We start from the raw sequence: 16,302 nt of genomic DNA, 5'->3' as shown, positions 1-16,302 counted from the left end.
TGGGTGTGTGCCTGGCATGGGGTCAGAGGCTGACAGAGGGACAGGGATGGTCATCTTAGTATAGAGGAGGTACTTGAGCTCTCTCAGTAGGACAAGGAAGGAGAGGAAGGTGGGAGAGAGAGAGAGAGAGAGGAGCAGATAGTGTGGGAGATGTATTGGGACTTGCTCACAGGGAACATCATTAATTCATCATCATCCTTGTTGTTTAACATCCATTTTCCATGCTGGCATGGGTTGGACGGTTTGACTGAGGACTGGTGAGTCAGGAGGCTGCACCAGGCTCAATCTGATCTGGCAATGTTTCTACAGCTGGATGACATTCCTAATGCCAACCACTCCGAGGGTGTAGTGGGTGCTTTTTAAGTGCCACTGGCATGAGGGCCAGTCAGGTGGCATTGGCAACAACCACCCTCGAATGCTGCTTTTTATGTGTCACATTATTAATTTTTTAACATTTCCTTTCCACAGTTTCATGAAGTTCTGAAGAATGAAACTGCCATTGAGTCTTGGATTATTGAAAAGGTAAGTAATAAATTATGAAGAATTAGTAAATCAGAGGAATGGTAAGACAGAAACCTGTTAGCAAAACTGAGCCAGAAAAACAGATTAAGAGCAATTATAGAGACAGGTGTGACTCTGTCTTTGGAAGTTTGCTTCGTAACTCCAAGGTCCCAGGTTTGGTCTCACTGTGTGGCATTCAGGCAAATCTCATTTTCTGTTTTCCTTTGGTTGGCTCATACTTTGGGCGTGAATTGGACTGATGGAAACTGTACTGAAGCCCATTGAGGGATTGTCTCTGGATCTCTTTTGGTTATGATGACAAGTGTTCCAGTTGATTTGAAATTAATGTAAAAGTGGCTGAAAGTTCCACAGACAAGTATACTCTTAACCCTTTTGATACCAACCTGGCTGAAACCTGGCTGTGTAGTACAAATGTCTTGTTTTCATAAGTTTTGAATTAAAATCTTCCACCATACCTTAGTCACAATTTATGTTCCTAACTCTAGCTTAATGATAACGAAGTTATTTTACTAAATTCTTTGTAATATTTAAAAGTAACTGAAAGACACACAGAGCATCTCAAAATAAAATACAGTAACAAAAGGGTTAATGTAGTTCCCTGGGAGATTCAGTGTGTCATAGATTGGGACAAGGCTACCCTTTTGAATTACAGGTATCACTAAATCATCCATAACTTTTGTATTATCCTCTCAAATTACACCAAAATCTCAGACAATAACAATTAATATTGTATTTATTGTCTGTGAAAATTATAGAATATAAAACAACTTTGATAAAAACTTATATCTACTTTTCTCACGAAAACAATACCGTTCTGAACATTTTGGCCGCAACTGTATATATATATATATATATATATATATATTATATATATGCTTTTGTTGCAAATGGTTTTTTTATTCGGTGCCGTTTTTACAATCCTCTAAATAATAATGATGGTATTTTTATATAAGCTTAAAGCTTATAGTGATCACCGTGCAATGACTAAGGAAAATAGTTTAATAACGGGGCATATAAGCCCTCGACAGAAAAAAGAAGGCTCTCCTATTCGTGTGGGAGTCGAACCTACATCCCATTGTTCACACGACTAAGTGTATTACCTTTACACCAGCGAATCAGCCTCCCTTTTCCTGTCAAATTTAAGAACTATAATAGTTTGTGTTTGTTTTTTATATGTAAACAAACTTCCTTTATGCTTTCGGTGCTAATGGGGTTTTTTATACAGTGCCATTTTTACAATCCTGTAATATATATTGGTTAACATTTAGCAGAAACAATGGAGTGACTCAAGGTCTGAGAGTTTCGTGTGTTGGCACTTATCAAACGAGGCACAGGTTGAAGGTCTGTGTGTCTCTATATTTCAAATAATTATAAAGAATACGGAGACTGGTATATCATCAAATTTCTCTTTAATTTTTATAGTTTGTCATAAAACATAATTTGTTGGGTAAATCAAGAGTTACCATGGTAACCACCTGGATAATTCATCCCTTTAAACAGATATTTTTGACAAATTGATTTTTAAGGTTCTTGTCTGACTCATGTCATTGGTTCTCCTCTTCTCAGGCAAAATCTCGTGAAAGGGACCCATCTGAATCGGAATTCATCTACCCGTATAATTTAGGATGGAAAAACAATCTGAAACTCGTTTTCTGGCCGACCGATGAAATCAAGTCGAATGGCATCTCTTGGCCCGTCATTGATTCCTGCAATCAATACACGTTAACGGTAAGGGATTCTGCTCCTCTTTACTTATTGTTCTTGTTGTTGTTGTTGTCGTCACTGCTGCTGCTGTTGTTGTTGTTGTTAAGCAACAAGATGGGTAAGGGTGATTAGGTGATGGTCAAGGGCTTAGGGGCGAGAGACCCCAGACCTTGGAAAAAAAAAGCAACTTTGAACATCCTGTTGTAGTCGAGGGCTCTTTGTTGACGCCTGACACCACTGGGAGGTGGCCCTCGAAGTCGCTGGAAATGGAGGTCTCCAGGTCCAAATTCTTGGACGGCTGCTGCTGCTGCTAGTGTTACCATTTTACTGTCATGTTTATTGAAGTTACTGGACCGTTGGATAAATGGAAACAGTTGAATGCCATCATCGTCATCATCATCATTTTAGCATCTACTTTTCCCTGCTTGCATGGGTCAGATGGAATTTGTTGAGGCTGGATGTCCTTCCTGTTGCCACCCACCCCCCGACCTGTTTCCAAGCAAGGTAATACCCCCCCCCCCCCTCTTATGGCCAGACTTGTTTTTCATGGAAGACCGGAAACAAACAACCTCACTTGGATGATGGTGATGCTTGTTTAGAAACATTACATCAAGATAAAGGTACACACACACACACACATTTATAGATACAAGCATGCATACACACACACATGCATACATACAAGCATGCATACACACACACAAACACACAGACACACATATTTATACATACAAGCAAGCATACACACACGCATGCATATTTATACATACAAGCATGCATACACACACAAACACACACACACACATATTTATACATACAAGCAAGCATACACACACACAAACACATGCATACATACAAGCATGCATACACACACAAACACACACATATTTATACATACAAGCATGCACTCACACACGCAAGCATACAGACGTATATTTATACTTACAAGCATGCATACACACACACAAACACATTTATACATACAAGCAAGTATACACACACACAAAAATACACACAGGCATATTTATACATTGAGCATGCATACACACACACACATATGCATACACATACACACACACACATAAAGTAGAGGGTAGAGACCCCTTTCACTCATGAATGACTATGGGATTGCACCTAGAAAGTTCCCTTCCGAGGCTGGAGCACTGCCTTTAGTCAAGCAAATCGACCCCAGGACTTATTCTTTGTAAGCCTACTACTTATTCTATCGGTCTTTTTTGCCGAACCGCTAAGTTACGGGGACATAAACACACCAGCATCGGTTGTCAAGTGATGTTGAAGGGGAAAAACACAGACACACAAACATATATATATATATATATATATACGACGGGCTTCTTTCAGTTTCTGTCTACCAAATTTACTCACAAGGCTTTGTCGGCCCGAGGCTATAGTACAAGACACTTGCCCAAGGTGCCACACAGTGGGACTGAACCCAGAACTATGTGGTGGAGAAGCAAGCTACTTACCACACAGCCACTCCTGTGCCTAAATTTTTTATTTTTTTACCCTGCTATATCTGACCAAAATATTCCACATGTCTTGTGTTTAAAATAGCCAGATCTGATCCCTCACATCTACCCTATAATATTATTCTAAACATAACAATTACATCAGTTTTATATTTAAGAGATGAGAATTATGTACCTTATTTACATTTGGCAGATATTTGTCCTCATCTTGTTTGTTGTTAACACAACGTTTCAGCTGATATACCCTTCAGCCTTCATAAGGTGTCTTGGGGAGCTTTTGAACCTGGGTTCTCATTACTAAGGTATTTTTCAATGTTATTATTATTCAGGTCACTGCCTGGAATTGAGCTTGAAATCTGGGGTTAGTAGCCCGCGCTCTTAACCACTACGCCATATGTCCATGGGCATATGGCGTAGTTCAATTCCAGGTAATGACCTGAATAATAATTATAATAATAACATCGAAAAATACCTTAGTAATGAGAACCCAGGTTCAAAATTTTCCCAAGACACCTGATGAAGGCTGGAGGGTATATCAGCCGAAACGTTGTGTTAACAACAAACAAGATGAGGACAAATATCCGTCAAATGTAAATAATGTATAACAATCAAATCGTCAAACTTTTGAAGCTACAAGATATTGCATGATTAATTCGAAGCAATATAAATAAATAAGTGTTACGTTTGACAGAGAAACCTGAATGTTAAAGGGTGAAAGTTGTCTTTGCCAGTGACATCCATTTAATATTGTGCCTCCATTTTGTTCTTCTCTTCTGACCAGGTGGAGCAACTCATTCAAAAGGCTCAAAAGAAAGAACGTGTTGTTCTGCTGGATATTGTCCAAAACTACTCTGGTTATTGGTTTCCGTTCAGCAAGGGTTGCCGTGTGGTTTACAATATTCCTTGTAGTGACGAAGCCAGAATTCCTCTGAGTGTTGGAGATGTCGTTGAAGTTAGTCGTGGCAGAAGGTAGTGTATGGCTTTGTGGATTCTGTTACATTCTCTTTTACCTTCTTGTTTCAGTTGTTTGATTCTAGCCATTCTGGGGCACCACCTTGAAGACTTTTTAGTCAAACAAATTGACCCCAGCACCTTATTTTCAAAACCTGGTATTTATTCTGTTGGTGTCTTATGCTGAACTGCTAAGTTAGGGTTAGGGATGTAAACAAACCAACACCAGTTGTCAAGAGGTGTAATGGGGGTCAAATAAATGCACACACACACACAAACACACGTGTAGAACGGGCTTTTTTCAGTTTCTGTTTATCAAATCCACTCACAAAGATTTGGTCAGCCCCACCAAAAAAAAAAAAACAGTTGCCCAAGGTGCCATGCAGTGGGATTGAACTTGGAACTATGTGGTTGGGAAACAAAGTTCTACAGCTATACCTGCATCTACGAGGGTGAGTCAAAAAGTAATGCCATTTTGTTTAGGACAGGCATAATTACCAACGCAGGAACATGTATCATACATCAAAATGAAGCTGGTTCTCTGTGGATCACATCCCTACTTCTCAACGTAGTCACCGTTTCTCTCAATAGCAATGTTCCACCTTCAAATGAGAGCATGTATCCCTGCCCCGTAAAATTCTGTTGACTGTTCTTTGAGCCTCTTCTTCACTACAGTTTTCACTTCCTCGTCACTAGAATGATTTGCCTCTCAATTCCTCTTTCATGGGGCCGAAGAGATGATAGTCTGAAGGTGCTAAATTATTTCAGTGACAGGGAAGTGAAAACTGTAGTGAAAAAGTGGCTCAAAGAACAGTCAACAGAATTTTACGGGGCAGGGAATTCATGCCCTCATTTGAAGGTGGAACATTGCTATTGAGAGAAACATTGACTATGTTGAGAAGTAGGGATGTGATCCACAGAGGACCAGCTTCATTTTGATGTATGATACATGTTCCTGTGTTGGTAATTATACCTGTCCTAAAGAAAATGGCATTACTTTTTGACTCACCCTCGTATATTATATTATATATGTATTGGAGGTAGTCATGTATCTTCCCTATGGCAAAACATTTGTTCCTGTCCCTCTATCATACTGTCACATCTCATCACCTGGGATAAAGCCACCTTCCTCACATACCCCCCACACACCTCAGTTGAAGGGTCTTGTCTTACGAGTTTCTTGGTGACTCCACATGTGCCATGTAAAATGATTGCCTTAGGAAGGTTATAGATTGGAAAGAGACAGGCTCTGCAAAGCTGATTTGCCTTAGAGTGGACCCAACATTGTAGATCCAACAGAGGGTCCAGCTGATTTGACAGCAGCCTGAAAAATGAAGCAATTAAGGATGGGGAAAGCCACCGAATCATCATATGTTGGAATGAGACAGTTTGGCACTGCTATTTGGGCGCTAGTGATTTAGCATGGCTGAGTGGACACTGCCTTTGGGTGCTGGAGGCAAACATACACATACATGCACATACAGAAATATACACATACAGAGTGAGTGAGAGAGACTTTACACATACATACATGAATAACTAGATGCTGAAACACCGAGAGAAATGAGTGATGCCATTTAGGTGGTGCTAAAAGGACTGTGCCAGAATGTCTCATGCTCCAGAATATGTTGACAAAGTTTTTAGTTGTACTTTAATATCCCAGCGTGTTGTGGTGCAACTAAGGAATATTAATTCTTATCATCTGACATGAATAATCTTTGATAAATTCTAATTGTTTCAGATATTGGTTATATGGAACAAAAGTCAACAAAGAGGATACAGGTAAGTTGAACTGAAATTTCTTTCTTATTAAAACTTGACTTATTGCTTTTGTTTCTACTAAGGGCCACAGACCAAATTTGTGGCTGGTGCCAACTTGCTATCGGATCCAGGTTGACATAGTGATGGAGCAGTGAAGTAGACAATGTCATAAGAGCAAAGAAATGGGTCTGGAAGAGTGGGGTGGGCTAGCGGAGAACTGTAGTGGTTATATATAGTCAGTATCAGGTGTTGATTGTATTATTACAAGAGTTCATATAGAGATGAAGAATAAATTCAAGACCTTTATATATATTTATTACATAAAAATATATTTTATTTATTGGTCAATGATGATACATGGAATCAAAATGTAGAATGTAATTGTGAAGTAATCTATCCTGGACGAACACATGCATAACTTATAAGCATAGGAGTGGCTGTGTGGTAAGTAGCTTGCTTACCGACCACATGAATCCGGGTTCAGTCCCACTGCATGGCACCTTGGGCAAGTGTCTTCGACTATAGCTGACCAAAGCTTTGTGAGTGGATTTGGTAGATGGAAACTGAAAGAAGCCCCATCATATATATGTATGTGTGTGTTTGTCCCCCCAACATTGCTTGACAACTGATGCTGGTGTGTATACATCCCCATAATTTAGCAGTTCGGCAAAAGAGTCCGATAGCATAAGTACTAGGCTTACAAAGAATAAGTCCTGGGGTCAATTTGCTTGACTAAAGGCAGTGCTCCAGCATGGTCACAGTCAAATAACTGAACCGAGTAAAAAGAGAAAGAGTATGCAAGAAAGTTCAGAGATAGAAAATGTAAAATAACAGCTAAGTGGTGGCTTTCAATCATGTGGCATAGAGAAATAGATGGACATAGCTATGTTGTGAATGGCTCTAAGTCTAATCGACTAAGAAGTGAAGAGCAGGGTTAGCAAGCTGTTTTTATTAATGGAACACTAGACATTCTAGAAACTTCCAGAGAAAGGCTAAGCTTCTTGAATAATTAAGAAACACATCTCATGACACAGATACTTCGAGAAACTTAGTAAAGGGAGGTTACTCTATAATCCTTCTTGCAAGGGAGATCATTCAACTATTTAGCTACCTAGACCACTACAGAACTATACCAAGCAGCTAGAAGAACAGCTAGGTAACCGGTGTATTTAGCTTGGGGAAAAGCAGAAAGGAAGAAGTTTGTCAATATTCTGTGGCACAAAGGTCCAGAGGTAGAAGGTGTTCTGGGTTGCAAGACAGTGTATCAGAGAAAACTATGATGTTGTAAGAGAGGAATGTGTTCAAATGTATGATAGTACACTTGAATCTGGTAGTGAATCTGAAAAGAAGGAGACGTGGAAGTGCCACTATGAAAGGCTGCCAAAGGTGGAGAATGCATAAGAAGAGTGGACCCAACATTGTAGATCCAACAAAGGGTCCAGCTGAGTTGACAGCAGCCTGAAAGATGAAGCAATTAAGGATGGGGAAAGCCGCCGAACCATCAGAAATTACTGCCAAGATACTTAAAATATCTGGCAAAGTAGGGTGCAGCCTAGTCACCCATTATAGTTCCTTGGGTCATCCAGGAAGGGATCATATCCAATGATTGGTGTAGCAGCATTATAGTCGACTGGAAGCTTGGAGTAAATGAGTGGCTGGTGAGAACTGTCCAAGCTGTGGACAGAGATGCTATCAGCAAGGTAAAAGTCAGCATTGGTTTACTAACGAATTTAGAGCGCAGACAGGAATTCATCAAAGCTCACTCCCCAGTTCCCTTTTATTTATCATAGTCATCTAGACCATAACAGAAGAATTTTAAACTAGTTGCCCGTGGGAGCTTCTCAATGCTGATGACTTTCGTCTTATACCTGAATCTATAGTAGAATTTTAGCATACATACTAAAATGAACTACAACAATTTGTAAAGTAAACACTATTTTCTACTAGATCAAGGAAGGTGAGTGCAGTTAATACTGTATTTGGTGGCTTATAAGACGCATGAGTGCATAGGACACACCCCAGCCTAGGCTATGCTTTTGTTAAATAAATTACCACTAAAATAATGTTTTAATTCCTCCACTTACTTGTATAACTTTATGTTATTACCGGTAATTATAAGCAATTTATTGCATCCACATTCAATATAAACATTCCGTAGGCGATTGTTTGCCAATAGATGGCAGCACATGTAGGTGAGTTTTGAACCCACATTGAGTGCATTGAACGCAGGGGGATTTTTAAAGCCATTTTTGGGTAAAAATGGTGCATCTTATGGTAAATATTTTGGAAGTTTTATCTCAGAGTAAGTAACTGTTTTAGAGGTTTATCCGATTACCAGAATTTAAAAACAAGCTGACTTTTTCTTTTTGCAGAAATTGTTAATAATGCTTTTACCCACAAATCTCAATGTTGATGAAAAAAGCCCTATCTAAGCTGGGTGAATGAACCCCCGAAATGTGGGAATTTGAACAGATGTGAAGAACTTTATTGTATGATTTACAAAAGAAATAGTGTTACTTTGTTTTTTCTGGGGTGTGTTTGGTAAAGGATTTGATCACTCTCAGTTGAGGTGTTCTTGTCTTGCAAGTTAGTTGGTGACCTTACTAGTGGCATGGCCATGTAAAAAGCACCCAGTCCAATTTGTAAAGTGGTTGACTCTTGGAAGAGCATCCAGCCATAGAAACCATGTCAAAGCAGACACTGGGGCTTGGTGTTGTCTTCTGGCTCCTCAACTCCTGTCAAGCTATCCAAGCTTTGCAGAATGGAAAATGGTTTTTAAATGGTGAAGATGATGATGATCAAGATAGCAAGAATCTATCGTCAGGATAGATTAAAGCAGGTTTGTCTCAGAGACAAGCATGCTTTCTGCATGTGACTTTTGAGTTGCCCTTAAAAACAATGTTAAAATTATTTGTTTTGTTGTTGTTCATGTTTGCACAATTGATAGAAAATATTGCTTGTGCCATCCAAAGCTTTAATGTAAAGATGTATGAAGAACTGTTCCTGCAGCCTTGAAACGGTCTGCTTTTTCTTCTTCTAATTTGTAGTATTGTTCTTTGCTTTCAGATCAGCCTCGGGTGAGAGGATGGTTCCCTCGATGTTGTGCTCGTGAACGTAACACAAAGGAAATGTCACAAGACATCAAGTCAGAAATTGAAGATGAAAATGAAAAAAAAAAAAACTAAACTTAGTTCCATTGTCTCCATCTAGAAGAAAATGCAACGTGATGCCACATCACAATCCTGTTTTAATGAAAAATCTAAGGATGGTTTTTTCTTTTTTCAAAATGTTTTATCTTCAGTGGTATTTTCTAAAGGAGTCATTTACAGAACCGATTTTAACAAAAAGCTGAAATGAATATTTGGTATTTTCCTTATTCAAACATACAATTACAATATGAAGATACAATATTCATAGAATATTAACACGTTATTTAAATAAGATACTTGATATTCATTCACAATGAATATTTGGTGGTGTTCTTACACCAGCAGGCAACCACAAATGTCCGAAGTGGAAGTTAAACAGCTTCTTACAGTGTAATCCAATCTCAAAAGAGGTTTGAAGATTAAACTCTGCATTTTTTTTTTTTTTTTTTTTGCATATTTCTGCTGACAAAATATTCTGCTGATACTTTTTTAATTTTTTTTTTTAAATATTTTTTGGGTTGTCAGCCGAATCCTGTTTTTTGATCTCTAACATTTGTTAGAATTATGAAAATAAAATAAAATTCTGAACATTTATAGTGAAGAAACACACATGCGTGCATTCACGCATGCACACACACACACACACACACACACACACACACACTTCAATCAAAGAGAATTGTTTCAGCTTCCCTTACAAAGGAAGAATTCATGTGATCAATTAACAATCAGGCAGAGCATGGTCTGTTGACGTGTCAGTTGATGTAATCAGTGGATATTAATTGCTGATCAATGTTATTGTTATTGTTATTCTCCCACAGGCAGGAATTCTCTTTGCTAACTCTGCTACTGGTCTGCGAGTCATTGAGTGGTTCTCATTTCTCCATTTAGCCGAAGCGTCCATCATCACTTTTGTCCCTCTCAAGAGGAGTTTTCTATGATTTAGTCTTTCTCTCTTTCAGAAGGAGCAGTTATCCATTGTTGACTTTTGTTTTTCATGCTTCTTCATCAATGGTTTAACTGAAGGCAGACTGACTTTCCCTATGGCTTACCTTTGTAGAATATATTACAGACACTTGTTGTATCCTTTGAGGGTTGGATGGAATTGGCTGTTGAGAGTTATGCAGTGGCAGCGTTACAGATCTTAAACGGAGTGAGCTGCTGGAATCCTTTGCTTGTCTCACAAAATACTTTGTGGTATTTATTTTGGCTTTGTGTTCTGAGTTCAAATTCTGTGAAGGCTGACTTTGTCTTTCATCCTTTTGGGGTCAGTAAAATTGTATATTAGGGGTGATGTAATTGACTAGGCCCCTCCCCTCAAATTCAGGCTTTGTGCCTGTAGTAGAAAGAAATATTATAGGTGTTAATGTTTGGTTTACGATGCTCAATTCAGTCTGAAAAGGTCCCTGAAATAGTCCAGCATCTGATCCAAGAAGGGATTGATGTTTCATTCACTTAGCATTTGCCAATTCTATGGATTCTTGAGGTCTGTAAAGGATTAGCTGACCCCTCATCTGTCTTTAAACATGGATTATTAATGGCTTTCTGATATATCCTTCAGTCTTAAACAGCTGTCATCTGTTTGTGGAACCAAAAGAGCTGAATTGTTATGGACTGTCAAGGGGATATAGAATTCTGATCTGCTGCAGATGTTTTCTGGAGTATTTCAGCCGTACACTTAGTTCTGCATGACTCACTTCACCGAGCTGTCTCACCTACATAGGTATCAATCTGATTTCATTATCTCAGAATGCAAAAGACTTGTATCTTATCCTGATGTAAATTTATCTCTCATCAGCTTAATACCACACAGCTAAGCCACAATGGAAACTTTTAAAGGCTCTGTGGTCTACATTGGTTTCTAACATTTTACAAACATTTTAATCTTTTCTGGGAATCCTCCTGCACCTATGGCTATTCCATGACTATAAATCACTTGTGAACTCACAGTGCTGGAGTGGTTTTTACTGTTCCAAGAACAGGAACAGAATCTTTGGGAGTCATTGCTCTGACACTGTTAATTCTTCAAAAAATTTTTTCTTCTCACAAATATTTCCAGAAGAAAATTGAAAAACAATAAAAGAAAAAAAAAAAGCAAATTCTGAAATGGAACATAATTATGATAAATCCAATTTTTACTGTTGAAGAATTTTAGACTTTTTGAATTTAGAGTCTAAGTTTTTATATATTTGAAGAATCCGTAATAACAATTGTTGAACTTTGTAAAGAATTTACTGGTTCTGATCTCTGTGATAGATTTTGATAAAATAATGTTTCCTTTAAAAATTATTAAAATTATCATCATCATCATTATTATTATTATTATTATTATTATCATTAAGAATGGCAAGAAGGCAGACTCATTAACCCACCAGACAAAATGTCTTGTAGCATCTCTTCCAGTTCTTTAAATGTTGAACTCAAATCCTGCTAAGGGTCAACTTTGCCTTTCATCCTTTTGGGATCAATAAAATAAATACCAGTTGAATACTGGGGTCAATGTAATTGATTTACCCCACCTCAGAATTGCTGGCCTTGTGCCAAAATTTGAAATCTGTATTATTATTATAATATTTTTTTTTTAAGGTGGCAGATATAGCAAAGCCCCTGACTAAATTGATAAAACAGTTCTTAGATTTGTCCCTCTATATTTTGAGTTCAAATCCCATCAGGTCAGTACTTAGTTTTCATCCTCCTGGGGTTGATAAAAATAAGTAAAAAAGTTCAAGGTAGTGGGGTCAGTTATATTGACTTCATTCCTCCCACAAAATCTAGGACCAAGTGCCAAAGATTGAACTTATCATTGTTAACATATTAATAAAGTTTTCTCTTTTTTTATTATTATTATTATTGATTATTGATTATTCCATTAACTGCTGAATCTGGATTCTAAGTTGGACATGGCTTAATCCTGTGTTTGGTATAATGATCCGTCTTTGATCTGGAGGTCAGGTGGGGAGAGAGGGGGGGGGGAGGATGTGACATTGGTCTGTCACATGTATATAGAAGTTGGTGTGTGTGTGTGTGTCTGGAACTGGTGTCTCATAAATGGAAGGATTAAATTTCTCCTGGCATTTGTATGTTAAATGGGAAACTGGGTGAGTCTGTGTGTTGATTTCTATTGTTACTTGGCCCCAGATCATCCCTGATCAAGCAAAGCTTTGATCAAAGTATTCCAGCCATGACCATCCTGTTTTTTTTTTCTTTTTTACATTCAGGATTAGACTACATTATCCAATGTGTCATTCCAATAAAATTGTAGGATTTTGAGGAAGATTTCTAGTGACACAACTAACGACTAAGATTCCCTGTTCTGTTTGAGTGCGTGCATTTGTGTGTATGTGTGTGTGTGAAATGAAATACTGGTCTTTCTGGTGTGTTCAGAAGTAGAAGAACGCCAACCACTCCGAGAGTGTAGTGAGTGCTTTTACATGCCACCGGCACGAGGGCCAGTCAGGCGGTACTGGCAACGGTGTGTGTGGTGAAATAATATGCTTGTGTGTATGTATTTGTGCATGTGTGTGTCTATATTCAAGTATGCGTATGCATACATATTTATGAGGAATGAAATATTGGTTTGGCTGGGTGCGTAGCGGGGTGGAATGTTTGTTATTTGTGTCTCGGATGTAACATGGGTATCTTTTAAAAAGAGAGGGATGTCACACTCTCCCTGTATATGTCATTAGGGGGTGTCACTGGTGATAAATGAGGAGATATCTAAGAAAGGGGATATTATGTGAGTAATGGTAGACCCCTGATTTTCCTTTAGGGTAGGACAGTGTAAAGGGTTACTATATATACCTGTCTTTCTTTCCTATCAAAGGAGTTTACATTTTAGGGAAAAAAATCACTCTTGCAAAATATATTTTACCGTTAATGACCTTCAACTTTTCACTCCCATTAAAAAACAAAAAAACATATCATTAGGGGCTGAACCTAATTTTGGGGAGAAATGGGTTTCTAATTCTTTCATTTATAAGGTAACTTATTTTTAGGGGTTAATTTTAATTCAGGATTGGAGGATGTTTATGGATCCTCTTTAAAAGGGATGGAGGGTTTGCTCTAACATGAGTCACTTTCAAATCCCCTTTAGGGGCTGAATTTAAATTATGATACCTATTAAGTGTGTTTAAGCTGGAGGTTAATTCTGTATAAGGAAGAAATATAGACTAATTAATTATGACTTGTTTAATTATCAAATGTAATATTTAATTTCTTACATTTCTGTTTCATTAAATTATTAAAGGAATCTTATAACTGTTTTGTTTATTTAATTCACAGTTTGTGCCCTGTCCAAAAAGTTATATTTATTTAAGCGAGATCCTTAATTTTACCCCCTCATCCCCCCTCCCCCAACGTTTAATTAACACAACCTGGAAAAAAATATGTTCTGTGTAAGGTTGTGAAGAGATTCGTCTGTGATGTCAACAGGTTGATAACATAAGCGAGAATAAAGTGGTTGGGGGGGGGGGAACGAGGTGGCAGCTCTGTGTTTATTACAGTAGCTGTATTATTTAAACCAACATCTGTTAATTAAGTAGAAAGTGTAATTTGTATTAGCTGATTAGGATTTTCTTGTGGGACCATTAACCTTCATCATCATCATCATCATTTAGTGGCATAATAATTTTGAACCTTTTTTTTTATATATTTCCCAGTCGCAAGCATTATTTCCCTTTATGTTGCTAATGGTCTTTGGAAGAAAAAAAAATGTCATTTGCATCACAAATAGTTATTTCTTTTCTTCTTCTTTTTAAAATTCTGAGATCTCACACTTTTGCAAAGTATCATCATCATCTTCAGTGCGTTTATGTCTGCTTTTAGGTTAGCTTGGCACTTAGGCTAACCTGGCACTTAGAATAGCCTGGCACTTAATCTGTTGAAATTTCTCTCCTTAAATAGACAAACTACTAATGCTTTTCTTTCTCTCTCTCTCTCTCTCTCTCTCTCTCTCTCTCTCTCTCTCCAAATAGAGATTGAGACTTTGGTGATTCTTCTGTCACTAATTAGTTTCCATATTTAGAACCAAGTAGAGAGCAGCAAAATGTAGAACTGGTACCGTTTCAAACAAATTTGTTTATCATTTTTAATTTTCCATTCTGAGCTCAGATTCTGTTGAGGTCAGATCTGCTGTTCATTTTCTCGGGTGCAATAAAATGTGTCCCTCTTTAGTCCTGGGATTGATTAAATCAACCATGTTCACCTCCAAAATATCTTGTTCTGCTTCTTTGTTTTAAGAATAGTTGCATAAATGGCACATCTGACAGAGCACCAGTCTCAATGCTTTAAAGAATTTCAATTTGTCCTTTTATGTTTTGGGTTTAAATCCAGCCAATGTTGGCTTTGGTTTTCGTTCCTCCATTGTCAATAAACCAAGACTGAGTTATTCACTGGATCTATTCAGTTAAAAGATCAATATTTATATTTTGTATTGATTTGTTCAGTTCATAATTCTCCATTACTAACAGATACAACATTGGTCTTCAGGACTGATTTTTTTTAACCAGTCGTGGTCACCTTGGCCAACACACTCTAAATTAAACAAATATTAAGTTTACTTTAATAATTAAGTAAAATACAGTCACCTATTCATTAGTGTTAATTAGTCTAGATTATAAAAGGTTCTGGGCCATCAGTGTCTAGAAAGTTGGCATCGCACCTAAATTTCATCCATGAAATTGCCTGGGATGAAAATTAATAAATAAGCTCTCTGTAATTGAGTGTTTGACAAGGTTTCAATAACTGATAAAAGATATCGCATATCACATTCTTCACTGATTTTTTTTTTCAGTTGATGAATTAGCAGAGTTGTTGGTGCGTCTGACAAATGTCTTGCAGGATTTTAGTTATGTTTATTTTGCTTTCTTTGTTCAAATCCCACCGAGTTGAACTTTGTCTTTCATTCTTCTGAGTACAATAAAGTACAAACTAGATGCTGGGATTGATTTAAGTACCTTAGTTGGTGGCATAAAAGGTACCCGGGCATACAAGGCATACTCCAGTTTCAGCAATGCATGTTCAGGAAATTAACCTTTTACCATTTAAACCAGCCATATCTGGCCAAAATATTCAGTCTTATGCTCAAACTGGCCGGATCTGGCCTCTCACACTTAACCTATAATGCCACTGTAAAAATAAACTATCACATCATCAAAATCTCGAATCTGTGAGATAATGCATGATTAATTCAAAACAAAATGCAAAAATAAGTATTATCTTTGGCAGGGTTCCCTGAATGCTGAAGGGTTAAAGCATGTTATGTAGGCCCAGCACTGCATACAGAACCAGGGGTGGTTTTGTTCTTAGAAAAATGTCTTATACGGTACCTTAACTCCTCCCCACAATTTACTGGACTTGTGTCTAATTGGAATTTATATTGACTTGGTAGGAACAAAATTATTACAACTTAGCATATCCAACAGTTTAGGAACCAATCATCTTGAATCATGAAGCACGATCGTATGCAATAAACAGATGTTATATAAACGAATGCAATCAACAGATTTTTTTTTTTTTTTCAATTAATTTTTTGTTGAGACATCTTTTAAAATGGTTAATGTTATTGATTTCAGGTGATGAGTGAATAAGAGTTTTGACATTCTTGCCTCTCCTAATGGCATTAGCCATAATAGGTAAAAAATAATTAGGACTGGGAATCAAATATAATAGCAGATTCCATTCAATAGAAACCCACATGTTATTTGCGCCTCTTGCTGTTTCCACAT

General features: G+C 37.6%; 1 protein-coding gene across 1 annotated transcript in view; it reads left to right on the top strand.

Annotated features, from left to right (window-relative positions):
- LOC115213809 (palmitoyltransferase ZDHHC6-like) overlaps window positions 1-14,206 on the top strand; it is a 39,163-nt gene extending 24,957 nt beyond the window's left edge. The window contains exons 5-9 of the mRNA XM_029782678.2: window positions 469-522; window positions 2,089-2,250; window positions 4,498-4,685; window positions 6,409-6,449; window positions 9,495-14,206. Of these exons, the coding sequence (XP_029638538.1) occupies window positions 469-522; window positions 2,089-2,250; window positions 4,498-4,685; window positions 6,409-6,449; window positions 9,495-9,613 (564 nt within the window). The 3' untranslated portion in view covers window positions 9,614-14,206. The remainder of the gene's footprint in view (window positions 1-468; window positions 523-2,088; window positions 2,251-4,497; window positions 4,686-6,408; window positions 6,450-9,494) is intronic.
- Window positions 14,207-16,302: the final 2,096 nt, after the last annotated feature.

Source organism: Octopus sinensis, linkage group LG7 (genome assembly GCF_006345805.1).
Source record: "Octopus sinensis linkage group LG7, ASM634580v1, whole genome shotgun sequence".
In the NCBI taxonomy this organism is placed as follows: Eukaryota; Metazoa; Mollusca; class Cephalopoda; order Octopoda; family Octopodidae; genus Octopus; species Octopus sinensis.
This window is presented reverse-complemented; position numbering and strand designations above follow the sequence as displayed.